This window comes from Lutra lutra, chromosome 14 (assembly GCF_902655055.1).
Source record: "Lutra lutra chromosome 14, mLutLut1.2, whole genome shotgun sequence".
NCBI classification, from domain to species: domain Eukaryota; kingdom Metazoa; phylum Chordata; class Mammalia; order Carnivora; family Mustelidae; genus Lutra; species Lutra lutra.
In genome coordinates, this window is record NC_062291.1 from 72,747,106 (window position 1) to 72,765,409 (window position 18,304).

At 50.7% G+C, this 18,304-nt stretch overlaps 1 protein-coding gene and 1 pseudogene across 4 annotated transcripts in view; one reads left to right on the top strand and one right to left on the bottom strand.

Moving 5' to 3' along the window:
• Window positions 1–18,304, top strand: part of VWA2 (von Willebrand factor A domain containing 2) — a 46,797-nt gene that overhangs the window by 17,393 nt on the left and 11,100 nt on the right. For all 4 annotated transcript variants that reach the window (XM_047702525.1, XM_047702527.1, XM_047702524.1 and 1 more), the window contains 4 exons: window positions 2,275–2,384; window positions 11,344–11,538; window positions 15,948–16,081; window positions 16,621–16,753. In XM_047702525.1, the coding sequence (XP_047558481.1) occupies window positions 2,275–2,384; window positions 11,344–11,538; window positions 15,948–16,081; window positions 16,621–16,753 (572 nt within the window). The remainder of the gene's footprint in view (window positions 1–2,274; window positions 2,385–11,343; window positions 11,539–15,947; window positions 16,082–16,620; window positions 16,754–18,304) is intronic.
• On the bottom strand, window positions 11,801–15,072 carry LOC125085028 (proteasome maturation protein-like; annotated as a pseudogene).

Consider the following 18,304-nt stretch of genomic DNA (forward strand, 5'->3'; position numbering starts at 1 on the left):
TTAATTAACCAATCCCCTACTGATGGGCATTTGATATTACAAATACACGATGAGCCTATAAATCCATTATTTCACACATAAGTATATCTGTAGGATGAATTCCCAGTAGCCCTATGTAATTGTAACTTTGTAACTTTTTTTTTTAAAGATTATTTGAGAGAGAGGGAATGAATGAGAGAGAGCCCGAGTGGGGCAAGGGGCAGAGGGCGAAGCAGACTCCCCACTGAGCAGGGAGCCTGATGCTGGGCTGTGTCCCAGGACCCTGGGATCGTGACCTGAGCCAAAGTCAGATAAGCCAAAGTCAGACCTGACTGAGCCACCCAGACTTCCCTGCAGTTGTAACTTCCAATAAATATTGACAAATTGCTCTCCATGGATGCAGTAACATTTATGTGCTTCCCAGCGATATTTGAGAACTTGCTAGTTTCCTTTGCAAACATTGTATTTAGCTTTTTTGCAACATCTCCATGTGGTACAGTTAAGCATCTTCTCTCATACTAAAGAGACATTCGTGTTTCCTGTGCAATCCCTGTTCATATACTTTGCCCATTTCTTCTAATGTGTAGTTGGTCTTTAACATATCAATTCCTAGGCACTTTTTACACATTGGGAGAACTAACCCTGTGCCTCTGACTTGAGTTGCAAACAATTTTCCATTTGTCTTCATTTTTTATTGCATGATGGCATGTTTTGCCCTGCAGAACTTTTCTTTATGTAGTCAGATTTATCAGTCTTTTCCTTTATGGCTTCTGGATTTCAAGGCATAGGAAGGTCTTTCTCCACTTTGAAGTTATGAAGAAATTCTCTCTAGTTTCCTTCCAGAACTTTCACGGTTACATTTTTTCACATGTAGGTCCTGACTCCGTTAGTGGCTGATGCTCTGTTTTGTAGCTGGCTGTTCAGTTGTCCCAGTTTCACTGGACCATCTCTTCCCCACTAGTTGGAGATGGCGCTGGAACCCAAGCTAACTTCAAGGGAGATTTCCAACCTGCTTTGTTCCTCAGAATCTCCTGAGCTTCTCTGCTGCTGTTTTCCAACATCCACCTCCCACACATGCCCACCCAAGACTTAAATTTCTTCCTCCCGAAGATGCTTACGAGCGCCTCCTTATAACTCCCTGTTGAACCAAGATCCTTTGGGCTGTGCTCGCCGGGAGCAGGTGCAGCTGGCCTGCTGGGGCGGGGCAGAGTGCTTTGATGGTCCCCAAAGCACCAGGCCTGCTCAGGGATTGGCGGTGCAGGAATTCAGGTAGTAGGTAAAAGGCAGCCTGGTTGCTTAAATATGAATCATACGGCCTGTTTGCAATCTTGGCCAGAACTGGGGACGGGTAATAGAGTCGTAGCTGAGAATGCAGTTTCTTGAGGGGCTTTAGAGAGCCAGTGACTGGGTACAGGGCGTGGACCCTCGAGAGGAGGCCTAAACGCGTATAGCCTTTTCTGCTCAAGACTGGCTGGCGTCAGTTTCCCTTCTCTGGTTTTGGAAGGCGTTGGCGTTTCCCCAGCGGAGGAAGTCCTCCGTCTGGCATCACCCATGGCTCTGGCTCCTTCGCCTGCGGGGTCACTTCAGCTTCAGTGTTGCTTGTCCTCCAGGGTGACTCCGGTCTGAGAGCTGGCCTTTCCCCAGTGTGGGGACTGCCCCCTGCCCATCCCCCTGCCCATCCCCCTCCCCGAGGATGTGTGTGTGGAGGCTGTGGCTCCCTTCTGTGGCACCCCATGTGCCTTCTGCTGCAAGCCCGTCCTGGCTGAGATGGCAAGCCTGGTGGCTGAGGCTTAGCGAGGGCTGGAGGCACATTAGGAGGGTCCAACGGCCCAGGGTCCCTTCTCACTAGCCCTGGGCCGGACCCGCGTCCTCTCTGCAGTTCGGTTCCTCCAGCAGCCACCTGAGTATTGATGGCACCTGCGTGGGTTCAAATGAAATAACACGTGAGATTGCTGAAAACAGTGCCTGCTCCTGGGAGGCCTTCGGACGCGTAACCAGAGACCCTGCCCTAGAGATGCTGACAGCCCAGGCCGGAGGGCTGCTGGAACGTGGGCTGAGAAGTTTGAATTGGTGGTTGTCTGTACGGCACGCGGGCCGACTCCCTGTTTCCTTCCAGATGCTCCTCCTGGTCTTCGGAACCTTCTTTTAGGGACACTGGAGAAAGCCCTGGCACTGGTAGTTGTTGAGTGGGCGGGAGGCAGGGTCATTCACCTTTCTGGTCCCTTCTTTTCCCTTAGGAACACTTGTGACTTGACCTCGTTCTCAGACCCCTGCGCCCTCTGTCTCCTTCCGCAGGTCAGAGTAGGGGCGATGCAGTTCAGTTCCGCTCCGCGTCTGGAATTCCCCTTGGATGCCCTTTCGTCGCAGCAGGACGTGAAGGCAAAAATCAAGAGGATGGTCTTCAAGTATGTGTGATGAGGTGCCGCCGGGGTTAGGACGCAGCCGGCCGCCCTTAAAATCGCTCCCTCGGAGGGTGTGATTGGCCCGAGAGCGGGCTGTGGCTTGGCTTCCAGAAGCCAGCGATGCACAGTCCGTAATGAGAATTCGCCTCTCGGGACTGCTCCTCATTATTACGTAACGGCATCCTGGGTGGGAGCTTAAAAGTGCAAGGTGAAAAAGGAAGTCTTTTTGCTTCTGTTGTGTGGAGTAGTCAGTGAACCTGGGACCCAGTAGCTGGAGAAGGTCGAGGTCGGTCAAGAGCGTGAGGTGGTGGGAAGAACACTGGCGCTTTCTCCCCGTTCTTTCCCTGGGCACCACTGTCAGCTGGGACGGCTCACCATACTTCTTGGAGCCTCGTTTTTGTCTTCTAGAAAGAGCCGGTGTCGCTCTGTCATTAAGAATGCTTTAAACATTTCTGAATAGCTATTTATGTTGCTTGTCCTCCAGTGTGACTCTGGTTTTGAGAGCTCATACACACACACGCCCCGTAAATTATGTATGTAGTGGGGTCGTAACATTATTCACAATACAAGTCAACTGATGTGTGTATATGCAAATATGCATATGTAAATACACATCTATCTGGTATATGTTTTATATACATGTATATTATATACACACATCTAGCCCTATGTGTATGAAAGTGTGTTATATACTCATGCTACACACACGCATTCACAAACCCACACCAAAGAATGCCTTTCTTTCTGCTCTGATCTCTGGATCCTCTATGGTATCTCCTGCTCCTTGGGGCGTGTGCCCACTGGAGTGCCACTGACAGCCAAGGTCCCAGCCCTTTATAGCCCGCCACCAACGGCAGTTGCAGAAGCCCTGAACTCTGTGGCCCTTTCCCCAGTCGTGGGCCTCTGTACATCTGCCAGTGCCCTCAAGAAGCCTGCACCCCCACACTGGGCATGGCAGGAGCTACAGGGGCCCTATACGCCCCAGGAACCCCCAATGACTTCATCCCAGGTTATTTACCCCAGCCCAGGGGTGCCCTGAACGGAATGAGAGGCAAGTCAAATGCAAGGAAGTACAAGGGAAAAGAAAAGAGCACATTGAAATGTTTGTTAAAAACAACATTAGTGTGCACTTGTCTTTCCTAGTTCCTTGGAGCCTTCTATCCTTGAGGCCTCCAAGAATGGTCTCTTATAGAGAAGCAGTCCTGAGCTCTGATACCCGACGCAGCCGTTGTTAAAGTGAGGTCTTTGGCCAGGGAGTGTGTCAAAATGCAGGTGCCTTGGTTTCCTCCCAGACCTACTGATTCCCTCTCCGGGCTTAGGATACTTGGATACTAGATACTTAGGATCTGTACCTTTTAAAGATCTCTCCCACTGCCCCCTGCCCTGTGATTATTATGCACATTAGCCTTTTAAAAACACCTTATTGACATTTAATTTAAATACCATAAAGTCCACACAATTAATATGGACAATTCAGTGATTTTGAGTGTATTTTCCAGAGTTACACAACCATTGCTATAATCTAATTTTAGACCATTTTCATCATCCCAACAAGAAACCTTATAAACAGACATTTCTCCGGAAAAGATATATAAATGGTCATTAAGCACTTGAGAAGATGCTCAGTGTCCTTAGCCATTAAGGAAATGTGATCCAACACTGTAATGAACCACCACCTCACACCCATTAGCAAGGCTAAGATAAATGGCAGACAGCAGCAAGTGTTGACAGGGACGTGGAGAAACTGGAACCCTCATGCACCGCTGGTAGGGTTGTAAAATGGTGCAGCAGCTTTGGAACGAGACACAGATTTACCATATGACCCAACGAATCTATTCCCAACAACCTGAAAATGTATGCCCCTAGAAAAACTTGCATACTCATGTTCAGAGTAGCATTGTTTAGAATTGCCAAAAAATGGAAACAACACAAATGTCCAGTGAATGAACAGATAAACCAAATGTGGTCTATCAGCCGTAAAAAGGAAGGATGCCGTGATTCATGCTCCAGCATGGATGAACCTTGAGAATAGGGTTCTCATTTATATGAAATGTCTGGAACAGGCAAATCCATGGAGACAGAAGCAGATTAGTCACTACCAGAGGTGGCGAGGAGGGGGCGATAGGAAGTGATTACTAATGGGTGTACGGCTGCTTTTGGGGGCGATGAAATGTTTTGGACTTAGTGGGGATGTTTGCCCAACTCTGTGAATATACTAAAAGAACAGGGAATTATATACTTTTAAAAGGATGAATTTTATGGTATTTGAAGTGTATCATTATTGATATAAACTTTTATTACAAAAACATCTTTGTAGCCCTTCTATGCATGCTAACATCGGCAGAAGAAGAAGTAACCTGTTGCTTTAAGTTTAGAACTGAAAGTCAAAAATTGGGTGACTTTGATTCCATCATCTGGCCCTGCTCTCTTCTGAAATCTAAGCAAATTGCAGCAAATTGGTACAAAAAGGTACTTAAGAGATCATCCAGGGGCACCTGGGTGGCTCAGTGGGTTAAGCCGCTGCCTTCGGCTCAGGTCATGATCTCAGGGTCCTAGGATCGAGTCCCGCATCGGGCTCTCTGCTCAGCAAGAAGCCTGCTTCCCTCTCTCTCTCTGCCTGCCTCTCTGTCTACTTGTGATCTCTCTCTGTCAAATAAATAAATAAAATCTTTAAAAAAAAAAAAAAAGAGATCATCCAGGATCTATTCCAGCCTGCTATTTTATGGGAGACTGCTGAGGCTGAGAAGGAGCAGTGACTTGGCAGGGACCACAGAGGCCTGTGGCTCGTCCAGTAGATCCCACCCAGCTGTCCTTTTCCACTTCTTTCCACCCTCCCCTCCCACCCCCTAAAGAGTTGGTTGACTGTCTTCTCATCTGTGTTGAAAGTCATAATGAAGGGTTTGAGAGTATTATTCACAACATAGGAAGTCCAGAGACTCTGTAAGAAGGTGCCACATGAGGACATGAGGAATGGAGAAAGAGGCGTCTCCATGTGTCTGAACAAGGTCAGCTCTTCTTGTGGGGCTGTGCATCGTTAGTGCTCGTGTGTCCTAGGATGACTATAAGAGGTAGCAAACAAGGCAAGGAGGCAGTAACTAATTTTTTGGCCACAGTTGCAGGGTCGCTGAGGACACTAAACATTAAGATGTTGTTATTAATCAGTACAGAAGAATGTTGGCCAAGTGGGAGTGATGACCTCCCTGCGACTCTACCCTTTTTCTGCAGTGAAATTTTAAAGGCCGGACTGATTGGGACAGCTCTACCCAACCCTCCCCCACCCAATACTTGCCTTTTTAGACCACAGCGATCCCCTGAAGTGTGTTTTGAGGTGGCTAAGGAACCGTCCTGACAATCCTTTATCGCCCCTTTGCAATAAGAAGTTTAAAAATACTGCGATCAAATCTTCCAGTTTTGCACCCTGTGATAACATAAAATCAGATAGAGCATGGCCAGCCACATCCGCTCCGAATGTCCAGAGCTCCTGGCCAGCTGGCTGTGCAGCTTCCCTCAGTCATTTCCCTAATCTCCTAGGAATGCAGCTCTGATATTCTGGGACTGCATTTTTTTTTTTTTTTTTTTTTTGGACCTCATCTGTAGCTTTATCAGAGTTTTACTGTATTTAGATAGCTCTACAAAAATAGCACCTCTTTACCTTAGCATGGAGCCTTTTGTAGCTGTCTTTGGCGTCTTTCAAGCCACATTAATGGTCAAACACAGCTTTTAGAGGATTACTAGGCATTTTGTTCTTTTTCAACTTACTATTTGGTGTGTCTTTTTGGATACAGTTGCATTATTTTTCATGTTGATCCTTTTTAATGGTTATATAATAACCCAATGAATTAAACTATCATAGTATATTAAGTCATTCCTCTAAAAGGATACATATACATTGCTTCTGAGCAATGTCTTTGTCTATTGATTAAAGAAAGAGAGGGAAAAAAATACCTGTAATCAAACCCCTCTACCTACAGTGAGTTTTCTGATGAGTTATTTCTCAGAATCTGTTCCATGGATTACTTGCATCCGTGTAATCACTGGGGCAGAGGAAGCCGATTTAAAACACAGATTCTCAGCCTGGTCACACACCCACCACCAGTCTGGAGTCTCTGATGATAGGATCTGAGAATCTCCATTATTCTGCCTCCCAAGGGATTTTTTTTTTTTTTAAATCATAAACTTTTTTTTTTTTTTAAGATTTTATTTATTTATTTGACAGAGAGAGATCACAAGGAGACGGAGAGGCAGGCAGAGAGAGAGAGGGAAGCAGGCTCCCTGCTGAGCAGAGAGCCCGATGCGGGCCTCGATCCCAGGACCCTGAGATCATGACCTGAGCCGAAGGCAGCGGCTTAACCCACTGAGCCACCCAGGCGCCCCCAAGGGATTTTTTTTTTAAAAGATTTTATTTATTTATAGGCAAAGAGGCAGAGAGAGGGCAGGGTGGGGGGTGGGGAAGTGGGCTCAGGGCTCCATCCCAGGACCCTGGCTGGGATCATGACCTGAGCCGAAGGCAGAGGCTTTAACCCACTGAGCCACCCAGGTGCCCCGCCCCAAGGGATTTTTAAGCTCATTGGAATTTGAGACTAACTCAAAAGATAAACTTCTTGGAATAGGACTGCTAGTTAATTTATCATGGTAACTACCACTAATGGAACACTCACTAGGTACTAGGAGGTACTGGGTGTAGCATTTAATCCTCAATACTATTGCTGTCCCTACTTTAACAGGGAAGAAAACTGAGTCTCAGGTTAAGTAACTTAAGTAACTTTCTAGTTTACTTGGCTAATAAATTTCAGATCGAATATTTGAGTCCCACCAGCTCTAGAGCCCGTGTTTTATTTTTAATGATTTTTATTTTTTTTATTTTATTTTTTTTTAAAGATTTTATTTATTTATTTGACAGATAGAGATCACAAGTAGGCAGAGAGGCAGGCAGAGAGAGAGGAGGAAGCAGGCTCCCTGTTGAGCAGAGAGCCTGATGTGGGGCTCGATCCCATGACCCTGAGATCATGACCTGAGCTGAAGGCAGAGGCTTTAACCCACTGAGCCACCCAGGCACCCTTTTTAATGATTTTTATTAACGTATAATGTATTATTTGCCCCAGGGGTACAGGTCTGTGAATCATCAGGCTTACACATTTCACAGCACTCACCATAGCACATACCCTCCCCCTTGTCCATAACCCAACCACCCTTTCCCTACCCCCCCACCCCCAGCAACCCTCAGTTTGTTTAAGAGTCTCTTATGGTTTGTCTCCCTCCTGATCCCATCTTGTTTCATTTTTTCCTTGCCTACCCCCCACAACCCCCCTCCCTGCCTCTCAAATTCCTCATATCAGGGAGATCATATGATAATTGTCTTTCTCTGATTGACTTCTTTCACTCAGCATAATACCCTCTAGTTCCATTGGCGTCATTGCAAATGGCAAGATTGTATTTCTTTGATGGCTGCATAGTATTCCATTGTATATATATACCACATCTTCTTTTTCCATTCATCGTTGATGGACATCTAGGTTCTTTCCATAGTTTGGCTTGTGTAAACATTGCTGCTGTAAACATTCAGATGCATGTGCTCCTTGGGATCAATACATTTGTATCTTTAGAGTAAATACCCAGTAGGCGATTGCTGGGTCATAGGGTAGTTCTATTTTCAACTCTTTGAGGAGCCCTCATGCTGTTTTCCAGAGTGGCTGCACCAACTTGCATTCCTACCAACAGTGTAGGAGAGTTCCCCTTTCTCTGCATCCTCGCCAGCATCTGTCATTTCCTGACTTGTTAATTTTAGCCATTCTGACTGGCACGTGGTGTATCTCACTGTGGTATTGATTTGTATTTCCCTGATGCCGAGTGATGTGGAGCACTTTTCATGGGTCTGTTGTAGAGCCCGTGTTCTTAACCCACATGAGTGGCAAAATGTTTAGAATCTGCAACCACACCCCACCCCTGTCAGGAAAGGTCCATGCACTTCAGTCACAACGTCCCGAGACAGTAGTCAGTCTGTGAGCCTTCGCTTCCGGTCTGGTTTAGTCTCATTCGAGAGGAATTGGAAAAATTCTGGAGAGACTCTGGCCTGGGACCTCCGTTGTCTGGAGCCAGACCCTGGGCTCAGAGCGGACTCTGAGTTAGAAATGCTCCACAGGAACGCAGAGGTGGCAGGACTTTTCCTCGTTTCCCAGAGTTCAGATGTCTTTAGGAATCTCACCTGACCTATGGAGAGTTCCGGGGGGAAAGGCAGGTTAGGGAGCAGAAGTGGAGGGGACAGACTGCGTGGGTGTTTGTGTGCTGAGTGATACGAAGGGCAGACACTCCCCCCAGGCCAGGGCAGTGGGAAGCCTGAGCTCCCACGTCTTTGACATTTGAGTTCTCTCTAACCACAGCCAGGAGGCTCAGGGGCACACTGCCAGGAGCGTGAAGGCCCAGGGAGCTCTGTGGCACTGGGGCACCTTGGCTTTTGGTAAACAGAGAACATTGGGACCATTTAGGTAGAACAGCCTAGAGCAGGGGTCAGCAGACTTTTTCAGTGAAGAGCCATAGAGGAAATACTTAAGGCTTGGCCGCCATCATTTATGTATTGCATAGACAATACATAAATGAAGGGGCATGTCTGTTTCCCAGTAAAATTTTATCTATAAAAATTGGCAGACTAGATTTGGCCTACAGGTTGTAATTTGCCAGCCCCTGGAGAGAGAAAGACCACTGGCTTTGGATTCAGCCGACTGTTTAACCTCTGGTTCTGACCTCCGGCTAGCTGGGTCAGAGGCAGGTGACTTGAATGGCTGTATAATGTTATGACTAAGAACTCAGGTTCTGGAGGTGGAGGGTCCAGGGTTCAAGTCCTGCCTCCACGTTCATGAGCTGTGTGACCTTTAATAAGGCCTTTCCCCGAACTCCCGTATCTCAGGGAGCTATGGTGAGAATTATCGGAGCTTAGCATCTGCCCACACACACACACAGCCATGCCGGCCTCATGAGAAGTGCTCTGGAAATATTAGCAGTTAGCATTACTGTTCTCTGGGCTGGAGTTTCCTCGTCTGTTAAATGAGGGTAATATTAGCACATTTTACCAGAGTTGGAGAATTACTTTAGTAAGAGGAGTAGGTGAGATACTTGGCCTGAAGGAGAAACTTGGTGCTAGTATTGTCTTTTAGAAACAGGAAACAGTTTGTCCGTCCAGGGACCTTAGAGGAAGGCTCTTCACAGAGACATGGGCTTTGGTAAAGGTAGTAGTCTTCTCAGAAATCGAACTCGCCTTGGTTGTCTTCAGTGTCTCATGGGCAGACCAGCAGAGTGTGAGGAGGGCTGGGGGCACTTGGTGTGCTCTCTTCCCCTTGGATAAGCCCTTGCTCAGGCCAGGCTCTGCTCACGAGCCCCAGGACACAGCCGGTGGTGTTCCCCAGTGTCTTTGCTTACACACTTTCTCCGGATTGGAGTGGACTTTCCCCTCCTAATTCATAGACCCACCAAGACCCCATCAGACACTTTCCCTGCTGGAGCCTGTTCCCAACAGCTCCTCCCCACTGTGAAGCCCCCCTCAGAACTCTTGTTCATTACCATTCTTTCACTGGTAATTTTTATTTGCTGGCAGGTCCTCTTTCTTCAGTTAGATGGGCAGTTCGTTGCGGGCTGGGATCGTGTTATGCTTCCTGGTCTCCCTCTCACTATCTTGCATTTAAAGGGTCCACAGTAAACACCCATGGGCTGAAAACTGGCGTTCTAACTGAAGCAGATGCTGATCTCTGGTAGACAGAGTCTTCATTCTAGGAGCTCTCCACTCTTGCTGACATTTGCTAACTTAATGGAGCCCTGTAGAGAGAATTGCCCTTTATGGGTGCACGTACAACAGAAAGCAGTAAAAGTGAAGAACATTCTGGGCCTGGGCCATAAATCCTTCCAAGCACACTCCTTGCTCTTCCCTCACCTCTGCTGAATGGAGAGGACTTTGAGGATGGCGAGGAAGGGGGAAACCACAAAATGCAAGGAGCCTGGATGGATCTCTAGGGAGCAACTTGGAGGAGAACAGAGTAGGAGAGATGCCCAGGCAGGAGGACCACGTCAGGCTTACATGAGAACTGAGCATTTTTGGTGTTATGTTTAAAAAGTATACACACATTCACACACGTAGGCATTCACACACTTCCTGTCAGTTAGATGTTTGCACCTTAGAAGAATCACCGTAGGGCCCTCTGTGAGGCAAGCATCGCCTTCACTGACACTCAGTGTAGCTTGAGAATAACCGAGCACACCAGATCTTCGCTCTGTGATCGGCAGTTCAGAACGACGGTCTGATGTTTTTTTCTGTGCGTACAGTGATTCCATCAGCCTTGACATTGTTTTCCATGTTGGATGTGTTTCCACCCACTGAAAGGTTTGGCCTAAAACCCACCGTAGGGAGTCACCATGTTCTGCGCACTTGACTCCGAGAGCTGGTGGTTCTCCCCCTGGGGACGCCTGCGGGAGCCTCCTACTGTAAGATTTCATTCCAAGCTCAGTGGACTGTCCCTCAAATGGGGCTGGGATGAGGTGGGACCGCTGTGACGTCCCTGCTCGGGAAGTTGTCCGTCAGTTCATCCTTCTAGCACCCAACCCTGAGCTGGAATCGAGCCAGGAAGGCCTGATCATAGACATGACCCCCACCCTCTGCCCCTGACCTTCAGATCAAAACCCTGCCCTTCACCCTTACAGATGCACATGGTTTTCTTCAGCTCAGTGACCTGCTTACCCCCTGCAGCCCCCACAAAGGGACGCTGAGCCGTAGCAAGAAGGGGATGACACAGATAGGGGGAGACGGGAGGTGGGTGTTAGACACATGCATGATAAGGGTCAGCAGCCCTGAGCTGTCATTGGAGGCAGGAGAGCGCGACAGTCACCAACAACCGAGAAGCCCCTTGTTTCAGGGGGTCGTCCGGCCTCCTGTCTGTGGGTGACTGACTTGTCTTTGCTTTCTCCCCCTATGTGAGCTCAGAGGAGGGCGCACAGAGACAGGCCTAGCCCTGAAATACCTTCTGCGCCAAGGCTTCCCCGGCGGCCGGAACGCCTCTGTGCCCCAGATCCTCGTGGTCGTCACTGACGGGCGGTCCCAAGGGCACGTGGCGCTGCCCGCCAAGCAGCTGAAGGAAAGAGGCGTCACCATATTTGCCGTCGGGGTCCGGTTTCCGAGGTAAGAGCCCCTGGGACGCTGCAGAGACACTTCACAGCCACGGGACAGGAGGGCGTCCGGCCAGACCACCCTGGTCCTTCCTGGGCTCTGTCTTCTCCTCGCTCTGTACGGTGTGCCCGTGCAGGGAGCGCCAAGTCTGGGAGCATGTGTGGTCTCTGATTTAGTCTGAGGATGGGGTTGTCAGCGCCGGAGACTTGAGTCTCAATTCTTTTTTTTTTTTTCATGTGTCAGTACTTTTAATGTTGTGCGCATCAAATTAGGGTCAAAAGACGACTATAAACAACACGCAGCACCTCTGTTTTCATGAACAGCACAACAGACGACAGTAAATTGAGTTTATATTCCACCATCAAGTGTGGCTGTCCCATTTGTTCACTTTGTGACGGGTCGTTAAGAATATCTTCAAACCCAGTAGTCCCCTCATTACCCCTCAAAATACCCAGTGAAAGGTTTGGAGCTCGGAAGCAATGGAAGACGCTGAACCAGCTGCGCTGCTTTGAATTCCGTCTGTAATGTGAGTGGAGCAGACAGACCCTGGATGTTTCTGAGTGTAGAAAAATTCATTTTATCTTGGTTGAACTGAAAGTTTTTTTTCTGATAATTCAAGAGGATGACTGGGCAAATGTTCATTTTTCACACAAGGAAGGCCTTATGGAAGAAGATCATGACTTTCAAAAGGTTCACTTGCGGGGTGCCTGGGTGGCTCAGTGGGTTAAAGCCTCTGCCTTCGGCTCAGGTCATGATCCTGGAATCCTGGGATGGAGCCCTGCATCAGGCTCCCTGCTCAGCAGGGAGCCTGCTTTCTCCTCTCTCTCTACCTGCCTCTCTGCCTACTTATGATCTCTTCAGTCAAATGAATAAGTAAAATCTTAAAAAAAAAAAAAAAAAAAGTCCGCTTGCTGAAAGCCCAGTGACGGGAACGCTCTCTTGTAACCAAGACCCCAGCCTCTGGCGTTCATCTTCACTTGCTCTGTGAACAGCCTCTCGGCCCCGTCCCCGTCACCCAGCCCTGCCGTTCCTTGACTCTCAATTCTTTGGGGCGGAAATGGAAGTCACGGGCTCCTCTCATTGTACTGGGTGGGTCGGGGGGTCCCTTGGGGTGAGCAGGAGCCATGAAGATCCTTTTCTGTCTTCCACATGTGTCTGCCGCTCCCTCAGCCTGGCCCCCCCGAGGGACCTGGATCCGTGGCTGCCCGCCGTGCCCAGCTCCACCCCGGAGAGAGCAGACTCACGCTTCCAGTTTCCAGTTGAATGATCCAAGAAAGGCTTCTCACTAGCTTGAGTCACAGACCCGTTCCGGAGGCCGGGAGCGTGGGGGTCTGGGACGGGCCGCTCCCCTTCCCAGATGCTGGCACGTGCCTTCCACGCGTCCTCACTGCTCTCAACCTTAAAATGGGAGGTGCCTTTGTGGGCCCCTCGTTGTCGGGGGTATTATGTGAAAGGACTCTGGTCCTGGTACTGTGTCTGCACACAGAAATCTCTCCATTAATTTTAGTACATTTTTTATTCTCAGTAAATACGCCAAATGCTATTCTTGAGTTTTCAGGGATACAGAGACAGTACCAGGTGCCTGCCCTCACGGAGATTCCATTCTAGGAAAGGAACTAGATGATAAACAAGTGAGTGAATAAACAATAATGTCCTTTCAGGTGGAAATAAAAGGCAAAGGAGAAAGAGTAAGGGAGGAGGTTAACAGACTGATGAGAATCAGGGAGCCCAGCTAGTTTAGAGAGGGGGGTCTGTCAGGAGTTGACTTTGGAGGAGAAAGTTGAGTGAAAGGAGTAGCAAGCCTCCCAGACAGCAGGGAAAAGAACAGGGTAGGCAGGCGTGTGGCAAGCACAAAGGCCCTGAGGCAGTAGCTAGCTTAGTGTGTCCACCAGGGCGTGTCTGGATGCCAGTGAATGAGGGGTGCATTACAAGAAATGGGGCAGAAGAGGTAGGTGGGAGTCAGGTCCAGAGCCTCTGTGGGTCATAGTCAAGACTTGGGACTTTATCGTGAGTAGGTTGGGAAGCCCTGTGAAGGCTCTGAGCAGGGAAACGGCAGGTGTTGGCTAACTTTTTTAGAAGATGACACCTGAAGATGCTCTGCCTGACTGCCAGGTAGAGCATAGATGGCGGGCTGAAGTGGAAGGAGAAGCAATACTAGGGGACGTGGGGCATCGAGGCAGGCAGCCTTTGGAAGCTGTTCACATGAGAGGTAATGGCAGTGTGTAGTGGGGGGCGCTGTGAGCCCCTGACGAATGGTTGGACCGAGGGTCTGTTCTGAAGGCAGAGATGAGTGGCCACTGAATGGAACATGGAAGGATTTTGGCCGGAGCCCCTCAGGGAGAAGGAGTGCTGTCTCCTGAGATGGGGAAGCCTGGGGAAGAACCAGGAAAGCGGAGTCCTGTTCCAGATCAAGTCTGAGGGGCGGATGGGACGTCTGAGTAGGGAAGCTGAGTCAGCAGCTGCGTGTAGGAGTCCAGGGCTCAGGAGAGGCTGGACAGAGACCCTGCCCTTGTCACCTGGAGATCTCCCAGGGTGAGTGCAGAGAGGGAAGACCCCCACAGCCCAGCCTGTGCAGTGCTAAGGGGACATCTTGGGCCACGTCCTGGTGGTGCTGATGGTCCCCAGCACCGTCATCATGCTGTTGTTACTGGCAGTGAGACTGCCTTATCGTGGACTCTTCACGTGTCCTCACATAGGAGGAGATAAACCCGGTGAGAGAGGATTCAAGGGTGCTGCTTCCCGGCTCCCCTCCCACCCCTCCCACACGGTACTGAATGGACGACCTTGCACGTCACGGTTTTGTCAGTGAGGCTGGAGCCTCCCAGACAGTGGACATATGTGGCCCGTTCTGGGCTTTCTTCTCTAGCTGCTTCTCAGACAGCCTGTGGCGGAGTCCAATTTGCCTTGTTTTGTGTTTTAATCCATCGTGGCCTGAGACTTCAGAGAAATACAATACAAATGAGCTACTGGGAAAGTAAAATAAAAAAACAGACAGTGAGCTCAAATGTTGATTATTTGATCCGAGCAGACTGAAAAGGACTCTGTCAAGTCGCTGTACAACTAGGTTCTAAGGGTTTTTATTCTGTGTCTGTGCTTGTCTGGTCCTAGATGAGGGTGAAACAGGGTGGGGGTCCTGCACCGGCCCACAGACATACTTTGAGTACCCCTCACTTGGAGGAATCGAGAATCAGGAGAGGGGACATTGCTCAGCCACAGCAGCCGTCCGAGGAAGCCCATTGGGTTTCCAGGCCCTCCGGACTCAGCTCCCCCAACTGCTGGTCAAAGGCCGGGTCACAGCTGACCGGTGGTTCTCAAAGTCTGTTTCCTGGGCCAGCAGCACCAGCAAGTGAGAACATGTTAGGAACACACACAGTCGGGCCCTACCCCGCAGAATCTCCAAAACTCTGGGCCGAGGTGCCTCCTTCAGCGGTGTATCTGGCCCTCTGTGGTTCTGATGCCCCCTGAAGTTTCAGAACCGCTGCTGTAGACAGGGTGAGGCTCTGTACGGGCATAAAAACCTGACTCTCACCTCCTGGGAGTATTCATCGAGCCCCTTCCCTGATGGTTCTCAGCTCTGGCGTTGGTGAGAATGTGCTGCTGGGCTGCCCTCTGGATGCCCCCCTGTGCGGGCCAGGTGGCGCCCTCGTCCTGGGGGAAGGTCTGGCCTGTGCGGCTTCAGAGGAGAATGGGAAGTTTTACATCAGTACATTTTAGAGATAAATGAAGTTTCGGCCACACTGGCAAGCCTTTGTCTCTTTGGATGAATTTCTGACGGGCAAGATTCTAAACCCATTACTGATGACCCTGTCTTCTCAGAAAGGCTTCTCAGCATCCTTTAACGCTTTCTTCACGCCCCAGGTTATCATGCCACGTGTCATTTCCGTCCCGGGCCCTAACAGTGGTGCCCTCTGGCTCTTGAAGCGTGCTGGCTCGTTCCTCCCCACACAACCTCACGTTGCTGGCCTTCGAATGGTTCTCGTTCTTCGGGACTTTTCTCTGTCACAAGCTGGCCTTGTTTGTTCTTGTCTTGCCACCACCCACAGCCACTTTCCCTCATTTCCTTTCTGGTAACATTTTTTTCTCCCTGGCTCTGGGTGACACGGCCAGACCGCTACCTCCGTGAGGACTGGGTCTCTGAGAAGAGCTGCTGGTTCTGAGGGGGAGGCCTTCCTGTGAGGAAGCAGGTGGGCTCTGGTGCACACGTTAGGACCCGGGCTTTGAAGCGCCCTCGGGGTCTCGCTCGGGTTCGCTTCTGGACCTCGCCAGCACCCCGGGCGGATGAGGTTGCCGCTGAGCGGCTTCTGGAGCGTGGGGTCGTGTTGATGCCCACGAGGAGCCCACGGTGTAGGGGATGGGTGGACAGGAAGGTGGGGGGCCGGGCGCGGAGCTGCCGTAACTTCTCTGCCGGGGCCCGGGGACAGGTGGGAGGAGCTGCACACGCTGGCCAGCGCGCCGAGGGAGCGGCACGTGCTCACGGCCGAGCAGGTGGAGGACGCCACCAACGGTCTCCTGAGCGCCCTCAGCACGTCTGCTCTCTGCACCGCTGCCTCTCCAGGTAAGGCCTTCCGGCCTGGGAAGGAGCCGTCTTGCCCTTGGTGAAAGTGGGGTGGGGACGGTTCCTGGGGGCCGGAGGTCGAGAGGCTCCCCAGGCAGGGGGCTAGAAGCTTTGGTGCTGGGGTGCTCTGCTCTCTCTCCCTGTGTCACACCCTGTGGGCTCTCTCGGCCGGGAACCCTGAGCTTGTCTCCATGGGGTAGAGGGGCCCGGGGCTTGGGGCCCAGATCTAGGGGCCCCTGTGCCTGTCCCCTCCTCAGGGGGGGAAGAGCCGGTCAGCTCCCCGCATAGTCAGATTCAGCTGGGGTGAGGTCTCTGCATTCCCAGTTGCTGTCGTCAGGGTCTACCCAGGAGCACGCTGTGTGCAAGGAACACACGGGCACAAGGGTGTGAAAGCAGTGTGCGGGGAATGCTTAGAGACCGGCCCCGGTCTGTTCTGCTCTGCAAGAGGCAGAGGGTGGCCCGGGTTGAGGGTGATGGAACCACGGCTGGGGGAAGGAAGTGTAACCTTGTCTTCTCCATCTCTGTGCCCTGTGACACAGACTGTGAGGTCCAGCCTCACCCCTGTGAGCACAAGACGCTGGAGACGGTCAGGGAGCTGGTGGGCAGTGCCCGGTGCTGGAGAGGATCGCGGGGGAGCAAGGCCGTGCTGGCGGCAGGCTGTCCCTTCTCCAGGTTTGTCCACATGGTCTGGGGTCCGAGCCCGAAGACACGTCTGGGTGGAGAAGGAGGCCCCAAAGCTGAGTGCTGAGTGCAGGGAGAACAGCTGTTTGGGGTCTTGGCCAAGGAGAGTGACAGGGATCAGAGAATGCCTGCTGGGGGGTGGGGGGAGATAGGGACAGAGTTATGGGGTAACGGGGTATCATAGCGAGGGTCACAGCTATACAGTGGCAGGGTCTTATAGACACACTGCCTAAGTGCCCAGAGTGAGTGAGGGTGACAGGGTCACAGCTCTTCTGGAAGGCTCATAAGCGACTCAAAGTTAGTCCACTAGGGCCGTGGTCTGGACTTGGGATCGTGGTCTGGTAGTTTGGTTCCTCTGAATACCAGTTTCCATATTTATGGGGCCGAGTGAGGCAGGAGGTTTAAGGTCTTGGATGAATTCCGGTTGTGGAGGCCATGGGAGATGCAATATTTGTCAGATCTGGAGCCTGGGCATTGTAGAGTCTCTGCTGCTCTGTGGTCAGCCATTTTCTCAAAAATTCCTGGACTGGTCCTTGGCCCTTTATCCAGACTTCCTGCAGGACAGCAGGTCAGCACCTGGCAATCCCACATTTCTGCCTTTCCTGGAGATCCAGGGGTGACGTTTGAACCCACTGTGTCTTTGCCCCTTGGCCTGCCCTCAGGGATGAGCTCAGGAGACACAGCAATGAAACGGGTTGGCTGAAAACCCATGAGCTATCGTGCTGGGCCGAGGGAGAGTCCAATAACTGTCTTGGTAGGGAAGGGCCATGCCCTGACCATGGGTCCGAGGAAATGGGGCCGTGTCAGAGGCCACTAGAGGCCCTCTTCAGAACCCAAGCTTTCAAGTGAAAGGAGACAGTTCTTTGTTTCTCCCTGAACATGTTCTGAGCGTCTGCTGTGAGTCAAGCAGCATGCAGGGAGCAGACCGGCACAGACACTGCCCCCAGGACGCTCATGGTCCAGAGGGGGCTTTGGACAAGAGGACCAGTGACCACTGTCAGGTGTCTCAGGTGCTAGGATGGGGCCTGTCCTCCCCAGGACATCATGGAGAAGGGGTTGCTGGAACAGTTTGGAAAGATCTGGGAACCCAGTGGCGCGCTGGGCAGAGGCATTCAGAGTTGGGAGCCCCGGGAGAGGCTGGTGGGTAGGACCCACTTCATGGCTTTGTGCTCAGATTCTGGAGTCAGACTGCTGAACTTTTCATTCCAACGTGGCCACTAATGAGCTGGGAACCTCCCACCCGCCCTCTTCTACATTTGAAAGGGGGCTAATAACTGTACCGACCCCAGGGGGTTGTGGGGAGCAGATAGAGCGTTCATATGAGTTCACTAATATTGCAAGCTTCTGGAATGATGCCTACACAGAGGAGCTCATCATCAATCCCCTCACTCAAGAAACTCACTGAGGGCCTCCTGTGTGCCCAGCACTGTCCTATGTCCTGGGGAATCGGCATGAAATGTCTCAGAAAGAAATCTGCCATCACGAGCTGATACTCCAGCAGTAAATACAGTGAAAGAGTAACACATTATTAGGTAGTGATGA